Source organism: Podarcis muralis, chromosome 1, assembly GCF_964188315.1.
Source record: "Podarcis muralis chromosome 1, rPodMur119.hap1.1, whole genome shotgun sequence".
Lineage (NCBI taxonomy): Eukaryota > Metazoa > Chordata > Lepidosauria > Squamata > Lacertidae > Podarcis > Podarcis muralis.
Window position 1 is genome coordinate 129,514,495 of NC_135655.1, and position 21,358 is coordinate 129,535,852.

General features: G+C 42.5%; 1 protein-coding gene across 4 annotated transcripts; it reads right to left on the reverse strand.

Annotated features, from left to right (window-relative positions):
* Window positions 1-1,182: 1,182 nt before the first annotated feature.
* NDUFS1 (NADH:ubiquinone oxidoreductase core subunit S1) lies at window positions 1,183-21,189 on the reverse strand. 4 transcript variants are annotated; one of them, XM_077918308.1, is made up of 19 exons: window positions 20,931-21,189; window positions 18,001-18,082; window positions 16,698-16,789; window positions 15,129-15,236; window positions 13,513-13,589; window positions 12,747-12,828; window positions 12,524-12,654; window positions 11,124-11,313; window positions 10,054-10,184; window positions 9,462-9,576; window positions 8,782-8,927; window positions 7,638-7,766; window positions 6,736-6,865; window positions 6,160-6,320; window positions 5,459-5,613; window positions 3,063-3,238; window positions 1,920-2,054; window positions 1,718-1,790; window positions 1,183-1,524 (listed from the first exon to the last, which is right to left on the reverse strand). In XM_077918308.1, exons 2-19 carry the CDS (start codon window positions 18,062-18,064, stop codon window positions 1,433-1,435), a joined length of 2,187 nt encoding a protein of 728 aa, XP_077774434.1. In that variant the 5' UTR covers window positions 18,065-18,082; window positions 20,931-21,189; the 3' UTR covers window positions 1,183-1,432. The 4 variants fall into 4 exon arrangements, with proteins under 4 accessions (XP_077774434.1, XP_077774423.1, XP_077774420.1 ...); XM_077918297.1 differs by having other exon boundaries at window positions 10,054-10,188; window positions 11,128-11,313; window positions 21,009-21,185; XM_077918294.1 differs by having other exon boundaries at window positions 10,054-10,188; window positions 11,128-11,313; window positions 20,931-21,185.
* Between the last annotated feature and the right edge of the window lie 169 nt (window positions 21,190-21,358).

Genomic DNA, 21,358 nt, shown 5'->3' on the forward strand with positions numbered 1-21,358 from the left:
ATAATTTCATAATATTACGATGTTAATATTTAGCATTCAAACAAATTATCTAAGAGCTTGCTGTTTCTTCCTCTAGTTGTTTCCAGGGATTTTTGAGAAAGTAGTTCACCAGTACAGCAACATTTATGAGAAAGCTACTTTAAACCACAGTTCTTTGGCATGTCAGTTCTTATGCTTGACGGTTGATCAACAAATAGTGCTAAAATTAAGTGTATCTTTTGGTGCAAATAAGAACCACTACCAGCTGGTAGTGAGAACTTCTAGTAACAACTACAACTGGGATTCTTGACATTGATTTGTGCATCACTATTTCCCACCTTACAACCCCCCCCCCCAAAAAAAAAAAATTGTTCCCGAGAACGTGTTAAAATGGTATGCTTGGGGATGTGCCACCCCCCAGGCTGCACATAACGCAGGTCATTTATAGACCCCAACCTCTCTTATTCAAAACAGTAATTCAAAAATCAGACAGGTTAAGGTCTAGTAATGCTAAACCAGAGAGCAGCATTACATAGATGAGTCAGTCTACAGATGCCTGTACAAGCTGAAGTTGGCTAAAACTGACCATTTAAAATAAGTGGCTTTTTGCATTTTTGAATTTTAAATAAGTTTCTGCAGTACCCACAGTAGATAATATTAGATTTGCCACACTCCCATTGTGCCTTAGGAGTAAGCTATTTAATGTGTAAGTCTTATTTTTGCTTAGATGGAACAAGTCCGAACTACTAGGTAAAGGCTACCATGTTAGTTGAAGGATATTAGGATAGAATTAAGATTGTGCTGCCCTGTCAAAAGCCATCTCTTGTTCTGCTGTACTTTTAAAATAATACAGCTCTGGGCCATTGTAAAACAAAACTCCTATATCACTTTTCCTTATTTTCAAAGTTTTAAGACGCACCCAAACTGTAAAGTCTAAATTTCCTTTGAAATGAAATAGGACTGGAAAGGAGGGGGGAGTACTTCTAAAGGAATCTTTAACCTGTTGGTGAGTTAGTTGTACAAACCCACCAATGTCACATTAACTAAATGTTTCTGCAAAAAAAAAAAAAGGTAACAAGATGCTTGCTACATTGTTTCACATTGCAAGTGTTAAAATTTCACCTCTGTCCAAAGTTTGCCATCTGTACTTTGAGCGAATTTTATATTTAACTTACTGGAGAAACACAGTGCAGAGAAACAGTATTACATATGTAAAACTGCTTTAATTTTACATCATGTTTGTACACAATCAGTATACATAATATGTATTTCTAAATACATTTAAGCTGTGCTGAACATAATTAGCAAATGAACACTGGACAGCTGGCTTTAAATAAACTTTCACCCGCATTCATAAAGAAAGTGGAAACCTAAATAGACCACCACAAAATTATTATTTTTGGAAAAAAGTCATAAGAATGCCTGATCCGACACTGGTAACTCTAGGATTTCCTTAGCAGATGGAGGGTTCTTCAATAGCCTTGGCCCCTTCGGTAACAGCTTTAACACATTTAGCCATTGTCTGTGATGCTCTACTAATGGGATCTGCAAAGAAAAACATGTCTATTACCTCTAGAAGTTTAAAGACTTACAAGTGTTGTTCACTGAACATGGTATCTGCAATTAAAGTATTTTACACAGAAACAAAATTGGTATGCCTCTCAACTGAAGAAATGGGAAATATTATGTACCCATGCGTTAAGTAAGACACACTATTGAGATCATGTACTGCTGTTACCTGTCATATAGAAGTCTTTAACTGTGAGCTGGGGTGGAACAAGAGGATCACCAAGAAGTTTCTGATTAATTGCCTGCATTGAAAAAGAATAAGCAGTCATCTTTATGAAAATAATTGTTCTCACTTGCCCTGTGGTACCTTTTCCAGCAGGACACAAGACACACTTATTTTGCTGTCGCTGCATAAATGTGGAACCCCATACCTTTGACAGCTCATTTGCTTGGCTAAAGTAGTTTGCTTCCTCCACATCATCATATCTGACCAAGTTAGGAGATACTTCTTCTAATCTGCTCCTCACTTGATCAAGTGTGTCATATGGGAGGGTCATGCCAGCTATCTGAAAGAGAAAAGTGGGAAGAAGAACCTCAAGACTGGGTTCAGATTTGTTCCTTGTTGGAAAACACACTACCTTTGCAATGAACATGCTTAAAAGGATACATCTTGAAAGGTACAGGATTGTATCCAACTTAGTTATTCAGAGTAGAATACCCCCTTGAAATCAATGGACCTCAGTTAGTCACATCCATTAAGTTCAATGAATCTACCTTGTGTAGGACTAAGATTGGACACAATTATTATTAGGGTAAATAAGGCAACCATTTAGCAAAGTAGAATTTCTGATTGGCTCAAGTACAAGAGAAAGCGAAATGGCTGGCAAGTTTGTTTATGCCTAGCATCCCACCCAGGTTTGTTAGAATTTGTGCAGTTCCAAATGGCGAGTCTTAACTGATTCAAACCACTGAGCAAAATCAACAATATGTTACCATCCTTCTCCAGACAGTCAAGCATGCAAATAAAGTCAGTCCACACACACTTTTAGCAGGACTTGCCAGATTCAACCAAAGTCCTAATTCAAGAAAAGATATTTCACATAAATGGTCTATTTCTAATATTTGCACTTCATAACAATTCATTTCGGAAGATTGCAAGTCCAGTGGAGCTTGCAAATCAATATAGGATGTCCAGGCCAGATTGCTCACGCCAGAGTTTGGTTCGTCATGACATCTGAACAAAGGCATGATTGTGTTCCTCAAACCAGCCAGAAGCATTAAGCTAAGAGCAATCTTGGTTATTGGTCTCTGGTTGCTTGGGGAGAGAGAAAACACAAGCATGGGTTCTGGCATCACAACAAGGTAGACTAACTTGTTTCCCAGCAGGAGCAGGAGAGGAATCAATTGAGAACCTCTTAGCAACATATACCAGCATACTGCTTCTTCATATTCAACCACAGCTTGTTTTAAAATGTGTAGTGACATGACATGAGAATCAAGCCGGTATATAAATGCAGTATAGTAATAAAAAAGACTGTTACTGGACAGGTCCATTTCTGCTACACTTGCAGTACCTCAGAGATTGCTCTAATTATTCTCCAGTCTTCTCTTGCCATGCCAGGTGGTGTTACGGCTACTCTGGTTTGTTGAGCTCTACCTTCAGTGTTCACGTATGTTGCAGCCTTTTCTGTATAAGCTGCTCCTGGAAGAATAACATCGGCCATAGGAGCGCCTACGTCACCATGGTGCCCTGAAACGGAATCCAGTAAAAGTGTCAGTAGCAATGGGAAACTTCACAGTGTGACTGTACTGTATGTTTAAATTTCTGTATCTATAAAAGTCTAGATTACGTTTAGATAGGTGAAAATTGCACTCCAAGAACTTTGCTAATTTCTCTTTTCTGCTGTCTTGGCTTGATTAGTCTCCTTCAGTTCTACTTTTGACTGGCTGAAGTTTGCTTTTTGTGTTTGGATATCCTGTTTTTATCTCTAGCTACAGCTTTGAAGAAATTGTTATACAAACCGCTTCTATTTTCAAGCGATATGCTTGCTGACATCACCTTACAGAGACAGAATGCCTTTTAATACTTTGTATGTATTTATATATTAAAGCCATACTTTAGTGCCTGTTTTCAAAATGAAGTTCTCAGTTTTCATTTTCTCATCATGTATCCTAACTTTACACCATGCACTGCTAAGTACTCTTTTTATTTTTATTTTGTACTCTTATTAATCTTGTATTCTTTTAGCTCTTTCTATCTTTGGGTTACAAACTGCACACTTTTGATTCAGCTTTGGTTCATGGTTTGTTATGTCTTAGCCAGGACATTGTAAAAGCCTATACATATTCCCTCAAGAATTCCCCCCGTTATCAAAGGCTTATCATTTTACCTGCTGGGATTATCACAGACCATTTCTTCCAGGTTAAATAGCTCTTCACTAATTTGTTAAAGGTAACTTATATTTTAAGCAACTATAAAGAATTCTACCAGTTTAGACAAATTAACTGTGCTAGCTGATAGGATTCATGTAAGGATTCTTTCCTGGTTACACCAAGTTTCTATGTTGCTTAAAATAATTTAGTTCTCCCAATTTAAGGAATAATCTGACTCCCAAACACAAGCCACCCACTCTAGTCATCATAGAGGGCATAGCGCAAACACTGACATTAGGTTTAATTTATTAGGGATAAAGTCCCCTTAAAACACAAATCAGCATTCAACACTTTCCATTTCTCCTGTGCCAAAGTATACTTCTACTTAACAGCTACTTCTGGCCTTCAAATTAGGAAACAGAACAGAAAATGTACAGCTTTAACATAAAACAAAAATCTCTCAAACAAGTTTTTGGGAAAGGCAGAGGGCTGCGGAAATGATGCTTATTTTGTAAGCGCTTATTTGATGCCTGGTATAGTGAGCCTGAGGCAATAGGTATGTGTAAAGGCAAACATTTCAAACAACATGTGGAAACATCTGTAATAAGCACAGGTAAAACTGGGAGTTAATTCATTCACCTGAAACATACTTCAGACTCAAACACATGTGCTCCTTGCTTTAAGTTGTTGTTGTTGTTTAGTCGTGTCCGACTCTTCGTGACCCCATGGACCAGAGCACGCCAGGCACCTCTGTCCTCCACTACCTCCCGCAGTTTGGTCAAACTCATGCTGGTAACCTCAAAAACACTATCCAACCATCTCGTCCTCTGTCGCCCCCTTCTCCTTGTGCCCTCCATCTTTCCCAGCATCAGTGTCTTCTCCAGGGAGTCTTCTCTTCTCATGAGGTGGCCAAAGTACTGGAGCCTCAGCTTCACGATCTGCCCTTCCAGTGAGCACTCAGGGCTGATTTCCTTAAGAATGGATGCGTTTGATCTTCTTGCAGTCCATGGGACTCTCAAGAGTCTCCTCCAGCACCATAATTCAAAAGCATTCATTCTTCGGCGATCAGCCTTCTTTATGGTCCAGCTCTCACTTCCACACATCACTACTGGGAAAACCATGGCTTTAACTATACGGGCTATTCTTGGCAAGGTGATGTCTCTGCTTTTTAAGATGCTGTCTAGGCCTGTCATTGCCCTTCTCCCAAGAAGCAGGGGTCTTTTAATTTCGTGGCTGCTGTCACCATCTGCAGTGATCATGGAGCCCAAGAAAGTAAAATCTCTCACTGCCTCCATTTCTTCCCCTTCTATTTGCCAGGAGGTGATGGGATTGCTTTAAGTAGCTTACTCCAATTCTTCATTTCTTAGGTATGGATTCAACTAAACAGTTGGATGAGCAGGAGCCAGCACAAGGAGTCCTGCTAGTGAAAAAGGACTCTCCCCCACCACCACCAAATTGGCTTGAGAGGTCAGGAGAACCCTCACAGTAGCGGCGGGGGCAGAGAGGGGAGATACTTTTACCAGGAAAGCAGAAATGCTTGTGGTGAGGAAATGATCCAAATTCCTCCCTTGATTTGTGATCAAATGGTGCTACTTACCCTGATAAATTATAAAGCAATTCTGAGGCAAATCTTGCCGAGTAACACAGCCTGCATCAGCCCCTAAAAGGTACAGCACTTTAGGAGGGTTCTTCCGGATCGCATCCACTCCTGGCTTGTAGCCTAGGTCAAGGGCAGCTACTTGGCTTGCAACCCTGTCGAGGAAGAGATTACAATTTCACCTGATTATCTAAAATTCCTCTCTCAAAATCAGATAAAATAAAATATCCAGGGGTTAGGGTTATTCATTCAGGTCCCCAGCTATAAAACATGCTGAAAGTTACCAGGACAAAGCCCAATTATTCGAAGCACTTTCTAAGCTCTGTAACAATGCATGAAAACACAATCACTGAGAAATGTGGGGGGAGGCTAATTTGGGACATGTATGTACACACACAAAAATGAACTTTTACGTAGAGTTAGTGTTCCATGCTCAATTTTGAAATAAGTTTCTATTTGGCTCTGAATGCGTATGAGCATGTTACTGCTAATCCCATTACTGGACAATACCCCCTTTATAGATTAAGTTGACAAAATGCTTGGTTCTACAAACAAGCAACCATTTTGCGACACTTCGTTTCCCAGTAGATCTCTATCTTACACTTGAGCCAGATGAATAAAGCCAACAGCTTTGCCCTAGGAAGCCTTTAAACCTCACCATACAAGACAATAAAAAAGGGACGAAGACATGTTGAGCAAACCTATGAAGAATGTTCATGACTTTCCAGCTGGGATCAGCTCCACTCTTTGTACTTGCATTTTGTGCAATGGTGGAAATGGCTGCGTGAATGGCTGCCCCATCACCACGCTGAAGTGCTGCACTGCCAACCACGACCATTGGCTTTTTAGCCTGGTTCAGGACCTGTGTGGAAGTTGCAAGAGAGCAGGATGTTAACCTCAGAGCTAACAAACTGAATGAAAAGGCCAACTACAGCTTTTAAAAACAAATATGTGGCATCATTGGCAAATGCGCTGTTAGTAGGCAGTTCCCCTATCTGGATGAGGGAGGTGGAATCTGTTTTAGTTGGGGGGGGTCATGCTCCCCCAGAGGTATCCAAGCTTGGGGGTGGTCCTGGGTCCTTTATTTCCATTGGAGGAATAAGTGGCCTCTATGGTGTGGAGTGCCTTCTACCAGGCTGCTCTCAAAAGCATACTAAATATGAACCCATACATGAGTACTAAATATCACCACCATTTTACAAAATTTAATACCTTGCTACCTTTAATACCTTGATTATAATCTACCACTCCAAAGCACTGCATTTTTTTAAAGGTACCTTGCTGAATGGGTGTTTTTCTGAAGCAATGTCCAGGAGTATCTGTGGGGAATCTCCCAGGTGATCATATGTGTAAGTCAAGTCAACTGGGCTGCCCACAAGAGCCACTTTAAGTTCATTGTGTAGCCAGCTGAAAATGGAGCACGAAAAATGCTATTAAGGTTTTATAATGTGCAGAGAAATCAGTGCATGGTCGTTTTATTTTTGCACAATATATTCTTGCAAAGAGTTCCTTGTACAGAAGCTGCTGAAACTTAACAGATGGGCTGCATCCAAGACAGGTATCAGCAGTGCTTTTTGTCAGGGGGTTCTCAAGGGTACGCAGTACTGGCACCTCTTTTTTTATTGTTGTTAAAAAGTGTGGCCCTTGCTGTAACAACTTCATGGTGAGTACCGGTACCTATGTATCTAGAAAAAAGCACTGAGTAGGAGCCCTAATTTTTAAGACATAAAACAGATGCAAGACCTTAAATGTATTCAATTGACTTTCTCCTCTCCTGATGCATTGCATCAGAGAATGTTGTGCTATTTCCCAGCTTTTCAGGGACTGCTTGCTAGGCAGCATGAAGACAACTCTAGCAAGGAGATTGTATGAACTGCTTAACATGAATTGAAGATCTATGATCTTATGAAATGCAGTTTTGGAGCCCTTGCATTTTTTTATTCTGAAAGTACTCCTTTTTCTTAGTACAATAACCACAACAGTCACAGTCCCTTAATGTGTATGTTGCATTAGCACAATGCACAGCAAGTGATATAACTACAACCATCAAGACATTGTCCAAATTAAATAGTTCCCAGTTTAATACGTAGAAGGACCCAATATTCCACTTTCAAGATGCAGTTTCTCATTTGCACGGAGCAAGCAATTTAACACCTGCTACTTTCATGAAGCTACAAACCTCTTTCGGATTCTGGCATTGAAGAGAGGTGCCTCAAAGCGTGGATTGGTACCAACCAGGAGCAAGACATCTGCCTCTTCCACTCCTGCAATCTTGGTATTAAGCAAGTAATTGGATCGCAGGTCTGTTCTGTAACAGAATACACACAAAAAGGGAAAATATGACTGGGGTATTCCAACGGGAAGGACTCTGAAATAAGAATTCTTTTATTTCATAAAAATAAAAGGTAAAGGTAAAGGTACCCCTGCGAGCCAGAGCCGCACACGGAAACGCCGTTTACCTTCCCGCTAGTAAGCGGTCCCTATTTATCTACTTGCACCCAAGGGTGCTTTCGAACTGCTAGGTTGGCAGGCGCTGGGACCGAGCGACGGGAGCGCACCCTGCCGCGGGGATTCGAACCGCCGACCTTTCAATCGGCAAGTCCTAGGCACTGAGGCTTTAACCCACAGCGCCACCCGCGTCCCTGCGATTCATAAAAATACTAGATCTCAAAATAATAAATCCAAATCCTGGTCCTGGATTCCACTGTGCATTTAAAATAAACTAATAGGGTGATATGAGCATTTTCACTTTCTTCTGTGAAAATGGCTCTATGCTTACTTTATACCTGCCTCTACTAAAACTTATGTGGTCCTCTTAATATATACAGTTCTGATATGTCAAAATTGACAACTCACAGGCCGATCTGACATCTGAAGGCAGCCCTGTTTATGGAAGTTTTTAATGTTTGATGTTTTATTGTGCTTTTAATTCTGTTGGGAGCCGCCCTGAGTGGCTGGGGAAACCCAGCCAGATGGGTAGCGTATGAATATTAATTAATTAATTAATTAATTAATTAATTAATTAAATCTGATGGTATGCTTTTCAGGGCCAGCCCTACCATTAAGCAGAATGAGGCACTCACCTTAGATGGCAAAGGCTGGGAAGTGGCAGCAAGGACGACAGCCCAACCAGTACCCTCTAAGCTAGCCTGCTGCCCTCAAAAAGACACAGCCTTATCAATGTCAAATAAAGATTCAACTGCCTGTCCAATCAGCTTCTGAACATGATATTGGGCTCTATCTTGTCCTAGTCTCAAGCAGAAAATGACTTGGGCCCTGATGATTTTAGTCCAGTAGTAGTACAGCTGTTAGCATTAACTTACCCAGCTCCTGCAGTAGGGAAGACCTCTTCAGTACACAAGTTGTCAGAGTTTACTCTATTCAGCAAGTCTTTAAGAGATACAAGTGCTTCTGCATCCACAAGTCCTCCTGCAATTGCAGCTATATCATTACCTTGGCTCCCCTGAAGCTGCAAATGAGGAAACAGAAGATGATATATTAAAATTTTAGCAGCAAATTTGGTATGTCTTGTAAAAAAAAAAAACAATAGTGGAAAAGCTTTCATCTTCGACAACTAGAAAAATAGAGAACGGTAAGCCAATTTCCTCTAACCCCCCCCCCCAAATAAAATGCAGGTGGGAAAATGCATTGCTTATTCTTTTAAATATTCACAAGATTGCAGAGGAGGACGCAAAACTATCCTGATATGTAAAGGTGGCATTCAAGATATAATATGGCTCTTCAGAGACCACAATGCAAAACAAGTTCCTGAGCTACACCTTAAAATTACAAGATGTGTAATGCAATTAACCCCTGAATTCTAAAGTGAAGAAAGCATGGCTTAAGTTCAAATTTCACTCCCCCAAATTGTAAGAACTTTAGTTAATGATTGCAGTGTAGTCATTAGTAGTGATTTCATTAGGTTCAGTACTACTGTGAAAGTAGTCGGTCAAGCACCTTAGCTATGGTCAAGAGTACACTGTAAGAAACAATATTTTCTTACCACTCCTGCCACACGGCTCAAGGCCTCTTCCCAAGACACGTAAGTGAACAGCCCTTCTTCATTCTTTATCATTGGCTCAATAAGACGCTGACGTTTCAAACCATCATAAGCAAATCTGGAGTGAAGATCAAGATAATGATGAAGCAAGTGCTGAAGGAACAACCCAGCTATCAGCAGCTACTTCATTAACAGAGACCTATCAGCATACCACCTTTTCAGAAAGTTTGAATTACTTTGTCATTTTCTATGGCACATATACTTAAGTGTTTTGTTCATAACCAGACCTTCTTAAGTGGAAATGGCCAAAGAAAGTTTTAAAAATCTACAATTTTAAAATTAGAAAAATACAAACATATTAGGCATAATCCTATTGAAGAATATGCACAGCTAAGCCCCAAAAATTTCCAGAGGAGATAGCAGTGATTTTTTTGTGTGTGTGCTGCAACAGAAACTGATCAACATCCATTTGCAAGTAATTCTTGAACTGTTCCTAAATCTTCAAAATGGAATGAAGAAAGTGTGGTAACTGTATATTTTTGTACTAAAATTCTCTTCTGAGAATATCATGTTTTACATACATGTTAAAGCATACCTTGTTTTATCGGATATCCATTCCTCATTGATATCTTCATGTAGTCTTGGCAAAATCCTCATCACTTCTCCAGTTCGAGTGCTTACCACAATGTTACTCCCTACTGCATCAAGAACATCAATGGATTCTGTCTTCCTAAGCGAAAAGAACAGAGTCCTTCAATTGCAAAACTTATCTGGATGCTGTTATCTGGAAAACAGACCTCGCACTAAACATTCCCAAATGCTCACAAGTTTCTAAGAACTCTAATCATGGACGACAAGCATGACTAACCTCCCATAATATATTGCAAATCAGAAGTCAGCAACTACCAGCACTTAATATAAATTCAGCCTGTAAAGGACTACTACTATCTCATTACTACCATTCTTTCCTCACCCTTCCTTTCTCAGTTCTGCATCCTGAACAGCCCATGCCAGCAGCAGCAGCAATTTTTTGCACCCCACCCATCTGACTGGGTTGTCCCAGTCACTCTGGGCGGCTTCCAACAGCATATACAGAAACAACACAACAGAACATCAGGCATTGTCGTGATACAGGGCTGCCTTCAGACATCTACAAAATGTCGTATATTTATTTATCTCTTTGACATCTGATGGGTGGACGTTCCACAAGGAAGGCAGGCATGACCCACTGCCTGGTTCCCTGTGGCAAGCAATTTTGCTTCAAGAATGGCTGAACTGGAGTAACGGAGCACTGTTGCTGGTGCCACCATCTGACATGAAGCAGAAGCTACATGGTTCTGAAAGAGACCAGGATTTTCCAAAATTGGTGGAAATGCTTATTATGGGCAAGTTATCCCAGGTCAACAGATGTTGCTGTAGAACACACCACCAATGAATGTGCTCTATGGACACATTCCTGAACCATGATAAATTTTATTTATATTAGCTTTTGTATTATTAGGATTCTTAGGACCTTCAAAAGGTTCAAGGTTACAAATCCAGTCCAAAAGCCATGGGGAAAAGCTACATTCCCATGTCTGAATTAATCTGAATATTTGACACTTAACATATAGCACAATAAAAGAATTATATTTAAAGTGACACTTCAAGTGCCATTAAAGACACATGCCTTGTCTCCCAGGGTCGAGATGTAAAAGCATACGGCTTGGAGGTAAGGGCACCTACTGGGCAGATATCAATCACATTGCCGGATAACTCTGACATGAACATTTTCTCAATATAAGTGCCAACTTGCATCTCATTTCCTCTTCCTGTGGTTCCTAGATCATCAACTCCTGCAATCTCACTTGCAAACCTGACAAATGAAAGCAAAAAGAAAACACAGCAATACATGAAATGTCAGTTTGTCTTTCCAAGAAAAAAAATCTTTTAAAGAAACAATCAAAAAGAAGGATTTATAAGTGAGCACTTCTGAACTAGCAATTGTTCAGATGAATGAAAAGCATTTCTAGCCTCACATGTACAAGTAATTTTCTGCAGCTCTAGCCCCTGTAAAGTGTTTATTATAATGCAACCCACACCTAGCTATCTGACCTGCCTCAACTCACAGGTTCAGGGAAAGTAAAACTTAAAAGGAACTATGAAGTCTACTAAGTTTCCGTTCAGTGTAAGTCACTGTACCACATTAAAATCTCTCTACATTAATTTATCTTAGCCTTGTGGTGCTCCCACAAACAGTTCAGGCACTCCTGTTCCTCTACAACAACCCAATGAAGACTGAGCATGCTAAGTGGGTAACTGACTACTGGGAGATAAAACAGAACACTGGGGGGGGGGGGTAGAGAAGAGGGAATGAAGTGTCTGGAATCCAAGCAGGGAGCACTCCATAGCGCACTTTGTTACAGCAGCCAGGTATCCTATTTCTAACAAGTGACCCGACACAAAGCTAAAATGACAGATTTTCACACAAGTACAGTGGTGCCTCGCAAGACGAAATTAATTCGTTCCGCGAGTTTTGTCGTCTTGCAATTTTTTTCGTCTTGCGAAACACGGTGTCGGGAAAGTTTTGGAAAAGCTTCAAAAATCACCAAAGTCTTTAAAAACCTCAAAAAAGGCTACCACAACGCGTTCTATGAGTTGCTCCTCGAAGTGAAGTCGCAACTGTATTAACGGTGTTAAGAAAAAGGAAACAAACTTGCAAGACGTTTCTGTCTTGCGAAGCAAGCCCATAGGGAAAATCGTCTTGCGAAGCAGCTCAAAAAACCAAAAACCCTTTCGTCTTGCGAGTTTATTGTCTTGCGAGGCATTCGTCTTGCGAGCTACCACTGTACATTTTTATTCCAGATCCTTGTTTGTGCCCACCTGATTTTACATTATGCAATAGTCAGCTGCTCATGTGAAAAATGTGTGGATTCCTTCGGTGCTTCCAGAGAGAATTCAGCAATGGAATAGAACTAAAGAATGATCTTTCATAAGCAACTGAACACAAGCAACGGGCTGATGAATATCCCTGATAAATAACTATGCATACACGCTGTTTGTGTACAAAACAGGGTAGCAGTTACCTAATGCATCGAGTACATTGTATGCACCGGGTCATGATAGTTTTCACTAGTGGGCCAAGGTTCTTGTCTTCCACTGCACGTTTGCCTTCTAGGAATCTGCTCCTATCACTGCCAAACATCATTGACTGGTCCTAAAGACAAATAAACCCAAATAAATGAACATATGTGACTGAGAAGCAAAGTTTTACCCCAAAGGCCATTTTAAAAATCCAAGACGCCATACCTGAAGGTCACATTCGCCTCCCTGATCACAGATGGGGCAGTCCAGTGGATGGTTTGCCAACAAGAACTCCATTACGCCTTCTCTGTTGGAAGTCAGTAAAAGAGAAACCACCATATTTATTTAGCATTTCATGTATGCTAAAAACACTTTTACGCGGGTGGCGCTGTGGGTAAAAGCCTCAGCGCCTAGGGCTTGCCGATCGAAAGGTCGGCGGTTCGAATCCCCGCGGTGGGGTGCGCTCCCATTGTTCAGTCCCAGCGCCTGCCAACCTAGCAGTTCGAAAGCACCCCCGGGTGCAAGTAGATAAATAGGGACCGCTTACTAGCGGGAAGGTAAACGGCGTTTCTGTGTGCGGCTCTGGCTCGCCAGAGCAGCGATGTCACGCTGTCCACGTGACCTGGAAGTGTCTCCGGACAGCGCTGGCCCCTGGAGTGAGATGGGCGCACAACCCTAGAGTCTGTCAAGACTGGCCCGTACGGGCAGGGGTACCTTTACCTTTAAAAACACTTTGTAGACTAGTAATACATGAATTCATTTATTTTAATACAGCACACTATTAATAATTATGTCCTCCTTTGAAAGTGTGTTCAAGCATTAACATTTCTCTTAAAAATGAGTCTTAAAAAAACAAAACATGCCCAGCTTACTGTTGTAATGTTGAAGACTATAGATGCACCCTGCTGCACAATTACTTGGCAATAAGTCACACTGATCTCAGTTCTGAGTAGCATACATTGCAATTTGCACACAATCGGATGGAGCTTACCTTGCTTTCCTAGACTTCTCAGAATTTGTCAGAATGTTCCAACCCTTCATTACTGGCATGGCACAAGCAGCTACTGGCTACAAACGCATAAGAAAGCTACATCAATAACAATTTTGTGTACATGGATGCTCACATAGTGGCAGGGTATTATCAATTAAATGCCTCAACTGTTGTAAAATGCAGGAAACAGCATTATTGGAGAAACCAAAGACTGGAACTGAGGGAAGTCGGAGGTGGGGGGAGGAAAAAGGATATGTTTTTGGATAATATGTATTGTTATAACTTTGAATAAAAAAAATTTTAAAAAAAAATGCCTCAACTGTTTGCCTTAGTTTCATAATAAACGTATTGATAAAAATCAACACCAAGTCTTAAGTTCAAAGCAAAAATAAGGAAGTAACGTTCACGTAATACATAAATTAATGTAGTCACGGCCAGCAGCTTAGAGGGCTTTAAAATCTGACTCAGTTCATGGTCAGTAGGATTTATCAGAAGCTAACAGCCATTGTGATTCCATGGACCCTCCATTTTAAGATGCAATTTACTACTGAATAACAGTTATGGGGGAAGGTGGAGGGTAACAGCATGAGATGACAATTGCCTTATCATGGAATCATAGAATTTCAGAGTTGGAAGGGACCATGAGGGCCACTTAGTTCGGTCCCCTGCAATGCAAGAATCTTTTGCCCAACGTGGGGCTCAAACCCACAACATTGACATTAAGAGTCTGATGCTCTACTGACTGAGCTATCTTTCATGCTCTCCTTCTGGTCTTCCCCAGAAACATCTGACTGGCTTTTGCAGGAAAACAGCTATCCCTTCCTCCAAGGGCTGGACATGCAAACACTGCAAGCATTTATGAACATATACCATAGAAATATTTAGATGTTTTTGCTGATCACATGGACTGCCGGAACAAGGAAAGGCTTTCAAGAGACAGTCAAGTAAAGAACATATTAACCTTAAATGTTCTAGTCCAGCTGCTTGCCTGTATTTTTTCAACACTGGGTGCTGAGAGATTAAATTCTCAGGCACCAGACATGAGACACAAGGTAGGTAGAGCTGCAAGCCTATAGGGTTCTCAAGCTCTGGAAAAATGGCATAAGTCACAGTATAGGAATTACATTGTTTGGTGGGTTGGGTGCAGCATGTTGCCACTCTGCAGTGGGTAAAAACACATGTGCGCATGCCAGCACTAGATGCTACTGAATGCCCTAACTGCCAACAGCTTAACTCCCCTGTTTTCTCAATGGAAACCAAAAGCTGATGCTCTGCTATCATCAATGTGTTTGATAGGATGTCTACAAATATGAAAATAAATGTGTGTAAAATGGTAAAGGACCCCTGGATGGTTAAGTCCAGTCAAACTTGACTATGGGGTGTGGTGCACATGCACAAACACACTATGCCACCAGCTTTATGTAGGTGAACACAACATTCACAATGATGTCAAAAAGCAACTGCTAGCAGTGGACATATTGCAACTTGTAATTTAGATGCCAGCAAGGTTGTCATTAGCTGTTCTGCTAAGCGCTTTACACTTGTCGTTAAGTGTCCTGTTGGCTCTTTACACTTCTAGAACACAACAATTTATGAAAGATAAAAGTATTAGCAACCTTGGGAGCTTTCTCTATCTCCACCAGACACATCCTACAATTTCCAGCCACTGACAATCTGTCATGATAGCAAAATCGAGGGATCTGCATTCCAACCTTCTCACAGGCCTACAGAAAAGACAAAACAAAAGAGAAAAAGTGTCAATGTACATGTTAGGAACTTTTTAGCATGTTCCATACAAATATGACTCAGGCTGCAAGTCTATAAGCATTTACCTAAGAGAAAGTCCCATTGAACTCATCATTAATTATCATTATTATTACCCTTCCCTTAACCTTAAGGTCCCAAGGCAGGTTGCAATTAAAACACAACAGATCTTACTTCCAAGTAGATATGTTAGGAAAGCACTGTCAGTCTCTCATTTATAAAGAAAAGCTATTATTTTTATCCAAGTACAGTGGTACCTCTGTTTTTGAACGTAATCCATTCCGGAAGACCGTTCGAGTTCTGAAACGTTCGAAAACTGAAAACTCAATACGGAAGCCTCAATGGGACGCGGGTGGCGCTGTGGGTAAAAGCCTCAGTGCCTAGGGCTTGCCGATCGAAAGGTCGGCGGTTCGAATCCCCGCGGCGGGGTGCGCTCCCGCTGCTTGGTCCCAGCGCCTGCCAACCTAGCAGTTCGAACGCACCCCCGGGTGCAAGTAGATAAATAGGGACCGCTTACCAGCGGGAAGGTAAACGGCGTTTCCGTGTGCTGCGCTGGCTCGCCAGATGCAGCTTTGTCACGCTGGCCACGTGACCCGGAAGTGTCTCCGGACAGCGCTGGCCCCCGGCCTCTTGAGTGAGATGGGCGCACAACCCCAGAGTCTGTCAAGACTGGCCCGTACGGGCAGGGGTACCTTTACCTTTACCTTACAGTGGTACCTCTGTTTTTGAACGTAATCCATTCCGGAAGACCGTTCGAGTTCTGAAACGTTCGAAAACTGAAAACTCAATACAGAAGCCTCAATACAGAAGCCATGTGGCTGTTGGTTTCTATTTCCCTCACTGAGCAGCAACTGCAGTCACAAGACATTGTTTTGCATTCCACAGCCCGAGTTACTGTTGGATTCCCACGGGAATGGGAGACTGGATGCGACGTTCACTGGTTTCCTGTTTTTTCAGTGTTCTCTCGGTGTTCTTTGTTAGAGAGACAGTTGCTTCTCTGCTCTCACAGAGGCAAGATGCATGTTTGTATTCTCTCAGCATAGAAGTGTTAATAAAGTTAAGAATGTGGCACATACTGCTTGTCCTTCTGCTGTGTGGACTGCTCTGCGTGGGCTCAAGATGAGACGAGCCTGTATCAGCTTCAGATGGGCCGAAGCTGGTCAAAATCTCACAGTGGCATGTTCGACTTCGGAGGCATTTGAAAACCGAAATGTTCATCAACGGTTCGAAAACTGAGGTACCACTGTACTTATCTTTCTTTTGCAGTTGGTTTGCAATGCTATAAAGGAATGGAGCCATGAGAAGCAAGGTCCAATGTGCTTTAAAGAGATATTACAACAGGTACTGGAGGGGATGCAAATAAACCGCCACAAAAATCTGAATGTGAACAGAAAGAGACAGTGTATCCAAATTTATTCTACCTGTAGTACTGTGGTTCCTGGAGGTACCAATACAGAATTCCCATCAACGAAAACCTCTATCAGGTTGCTGGCTGCTGTAGCTGTTGCACGCACTGAAAGACAAAAGAAAAAAATATGGGAAAAGTGATCATTTATTGCTCAGAAGTCAGATTAAGTATTTTGGATTCATTCACTAGTAACTTGCTGAAAGGATAAACAGGACACACAAGCTCATACAGGGGAATTCCCGCTTACACAAGGAGTTCTGTTGTTGCACACGCAAATCCCATCCCTCCCCTCCTGCCCCGCCCCTTTACAGCACACATGCTGATCATGTGAGAGTTGAGGGGAGCCTGTCCTGCCAAAAACCCCAAAGCATAATATGAATTTAAGTTGTCAGTCATTTAGGTGCTGGAATATAATATTTTACTAATTTTAACCTATCAAACTGACCTTACAAAAATAGAGAAAAACCATTTAATTCCCTAGGATGGAATTATCTGCAGAGTGTGTTTTATACCACGGATTGTTCAGACCATAATTTACCATTACAAGAATGAGCCGCAGCAGGTCCTAGGTTTCTGCGCTCCCCCATTGTGATGAGAGTTCAGTTTTTATTTCCTTTTAGGATTAACTGGAGCTTGCCATATAATCTCAACCTGGACAAATTGGATTAATCTTAATGGTTAGTTGTAATATGCCAACATCAATTCATACTTTTTAAAGCCTGCTTATTTGAACCAACCATTGTTAAGATTAGTCACAGTTTAGGGTCTGACTGATATACTAAATTGCAGTCAATCCAAAACAAACTTGATTCCTTCCTTGCCAGGGGGACGTGGGGGATACATTACATTCATATACAGCAAGAAGCTGCTTCCAAGCGTTAAAATGAAGTATTTTCTCTAAAAGGAGGTGTGTTTAAAAACATGACATACTTTTTTTTTAATTTCAGGTATTTTTTTTAAAAAGGATTCCTGTTGGTGTGTTATTTTTATGACAATTCATTATAGCCTTTACTTCTCCTCTAAATGACTTTGATAGAAATCTTTAAAAAAACAATACAGTACAGTGCAGACAATTTTTTTTAGAATTCAGTAAAACGCCAGCAAGTTTGAATGTACTTCGTTAAGACTTCAAAAAAGCCTTACAAATTAAACAGAATGGATTCTCCTTCCCCAAAATGGAATTTGTCTTCATTCTAAGTCCATAATTAAACTTCAGACATCTGAATTATCTGTGAATTACCGAGTCTATAATGAAAATTACAACAAAAACTGGAAAGAGTTACTATATAAATGGACTGGATATAAAGGCAACTTACCACATCCTTTAGTAATCTGAGTGGCACCAGCTAAGGCCTTGTGGACAGCAGGGAGTCGCAACATGGTGCTGGAAATAAGGTGCTGGTGATAAGACATTAAAATTAAAGTTTAAAACAAGGTTCAAACAAGAGCTTCTTAAATTTAAAATGAATGAAAAACAGTTTAAATTTATAACCCAACATTTCTGACACCCAAGCATATGAACACTTGCAGATATGGTCACACATGCAAGAATTACACAAGTTCCATTCAGGTGTTCACTCCCACATTACTGTCACATTCCTACTGCCCTCCAAGCATTGTAAGGAAGGTCTGAAGCAGGGAACATGCTCTGTACATGAAGGTTCCCCAACCTTCAGCCTCTGGGCCTAAGGTTTCCCCACCCCGGCTTACAGCTTTTACAAAATTTAAAAAACCTCAAGTACAAAATGTGAAAGGTAAGCAGAGTACATAAACGTTTCACACAGTATACATTGTGTGTAGGTTGTTGAAGAGACTTCTTCACAACTCTTAAAAGTGCAGGAGCTCCTTTGCACTCAGTCCCTAAATCTGCACACTAACACAGAGAAGGATCGTAAGATGCTAGAATTACTGTGGACACTCCCCCCCCGGGGCAGAATATGGTGACAATTACACCAGAGTAAATGGCAAAAATCCTAAGGAGGTAGATTTTGAGTCTGAAATAGGTCCATAAGCATTGCCACTAAATCTGTAACATAAAAAGGGAGGTAGCCTGTAGCTGTGCTGTCTATACATGTAGTACTGCTGTCAAGTGATGCCCTGCAATGCTCTTATACTTTCTCCATAAGGGGAAACGTGCTGGGAAAGCATATAAAATTGCAACATAAGCAAGCAAGCAAGCAGGGCTAGCATCACACCTGCTGCTGCTCTTGTAAACAGGTGGGCTTGGTGGGCCTCTTTTCATAGAAATTTAGAGTTGGAAGGGATCCCAAGGGTCATCTAGTCTTGCAATGCAGAAATCTCAGCTAAAGCTTGAAGCCATTGGTTTGGGTCCTACCCTCTGCGGAAGCAGAAAACAAGCTTACTCCTTCCTTCATGTGACAGTCCTTCAGATAAGACGGCTATCGTATCTCCTCTGTCACCTCTTTCCCAGGTTAAACAGACCCAACTCCTTCCATTGTTCCCTCATAAGGCTTGGTTTCCAGACCTTCATAACCTTGAGCAGCCCTCCTCTGCACACATTCCAGCTTGACTAAATTCTTCTTAAACTGTGGTGCCCAGAACTGGACACAATACTCCTGGTGTGGTCTGACCAAGCAATGCTATGACCTAGATCAGAACACTCTGCTTATGCAGATGCAGACTAGAACAGCATCCCTTTATTTTTGCTGCTGCATCACACTGTTGACTCAAGTTAAGCTTGCGGTCCACAAAGACCCTCCCAAGAGACTTTTCAAATGTACTACCGGCAAGTCAGCTGCCTGCCCCACCCCCCCCAATTCTTATACTGGTGCATCTGGCTATTCCTTCTTAAGTGCAGAACCTTTTTTTAGTTCGGGCCCAATTCTCCAATCTGTAAATGTCATATTGAACCCCGATTCTCTCCTATGTGCCATATTAGCCACGGCCCTTTCCCTTTCTTGTCCTTTTTTCCGTGTTATGCATACCTATCAATTGTAAAGTTGAATGGGTGGGATGGGAAGATTGCCGGAAGAAATATCAACAACCTCAGATATGCAGATGACACAACCTTGATGGCAGAAAGTGAGGAGGAATTAAAGAACCTTTTAATGAGGGTGAAAGAGGAGAGCGCAAAATATGGTCTGAAGCTCAACATCAAAAAAACGAAGATCATGGCCACTGGTCCCATCACCTCCTGGCAAACAGAAGGGGAAGAAAGGGAGGCAGTGACAGATTTTACTTTTGGGCTCCATGATCACTGCATTTGGTGACAGCAGCCACGAAATTAAAAGATGCCTGCTTCTTGGGGGAAAAGCAATGACAAACCTAGACAGCATCTTAAAAATCAGAGACATCACCTTGCCAACAAAGGTTCGTATAGTTAAAGCTATGGTTTTCCCAGTAGTGATGTATGGAAGTGAGAGCTGGACCATAAAGAAGGCTGATCGCCGAAGAATTGATGCTTTTGAATTATGGTGCTGGAGGAGACTCTTGAGAGTCCCATGGACTGCAAGAAGATCAACCCTCTCCATTCTTAAGGAAATCAGCCCTGAGTGCTCACTGGAAGGACAGATCCTGAAGCTGAGGCTCCAAGACTTTGGCCACCTCATGAGAAGAGAAGACTCCCTGGAAAAGACCCTGATGTTGGGAAAGATGGAGGGCACAAGGAGAAGGGGACGACAGAGAACGAGATGGTTGGACAGTGTTCTCGAAGCTACGAACATGAGTTTGAACAAACTGCGGGAGGCAGTGGAAGACAGGAGTGCCTGTCCATGGAGTCACAAAGAGTCAGACATGACTAAACGACTAAACAACAACAGAGTTGAAAGGGGTCCCCAGGAGTCATCTAGCCCAACCCACTGCAAAATAATCACCCTGCCCCCCCCCCCGCGCCATCCCTGGGTGGGCTCGAACCACCCACCTGCCTGGTGAAGCAGCCAGGCGCCCTCACCCGCTGCGCCACCTGGACATTCACTTATTTCTGCCGCTGCATCGCGATGCCCGGCTCCTGCTTACGGCCACCTCCCTCTCTCCGCACCCTCTGCCAGCTCACGAAAGGTGACCTTTGGGCGCCCCCGAGGGCGACGGGACACCTGCCTGCTACTTCCCGAGGCCCGGCTCGCCTCCAGTGCAGTAGGGAACCCGGCGTGGGGAAGAGAGGGGCCCTCTTTTATTACCACACGGGGCGACGCGACGAGGAGGAAGCCGGCAAGGGGAGTCTCGGCCGCGGGCGCCGAGGGGGCGCAGGCTCAAGGGCGCCGCGAAGGCGAAGCGGACAGCGGCCTACCTACGCGCCTCCCTTCGGTCCGGGAAACGGGACGGAAAGCACCGCGGAGGCCCTTTTGTCCGACCTTGCTCCCGTTACCTCCTCCTCCTTGGCCCAGTCCGGCCTTAACGACCCAGGACGCCTCCTCCGCCGCTGCCTCCTCACAAGCGCTCTCCTCAGCACTCAAGATGGCGGCGGGCCCTCGGCCATTTCCGCGACGCGCTCGGCAACATTCGGAGAGGACGCCGCCGACGTCCCGCGGCCCGCACGACAGTTCCGCCGTCGATTGAAAACAAACGAGGCGAACCAACCCTTGATTTCCCTCCTTGATTGACGTGAGAGCTGATCCGCCTCCTCTATCGTAGCTTCCGGCTTTTAAAACCTGCGGAGGGGCGGGGCCTGACCGTTAGAAACAAACGGGGAGAAGTACTTCCCCTTCCTTGATTGAC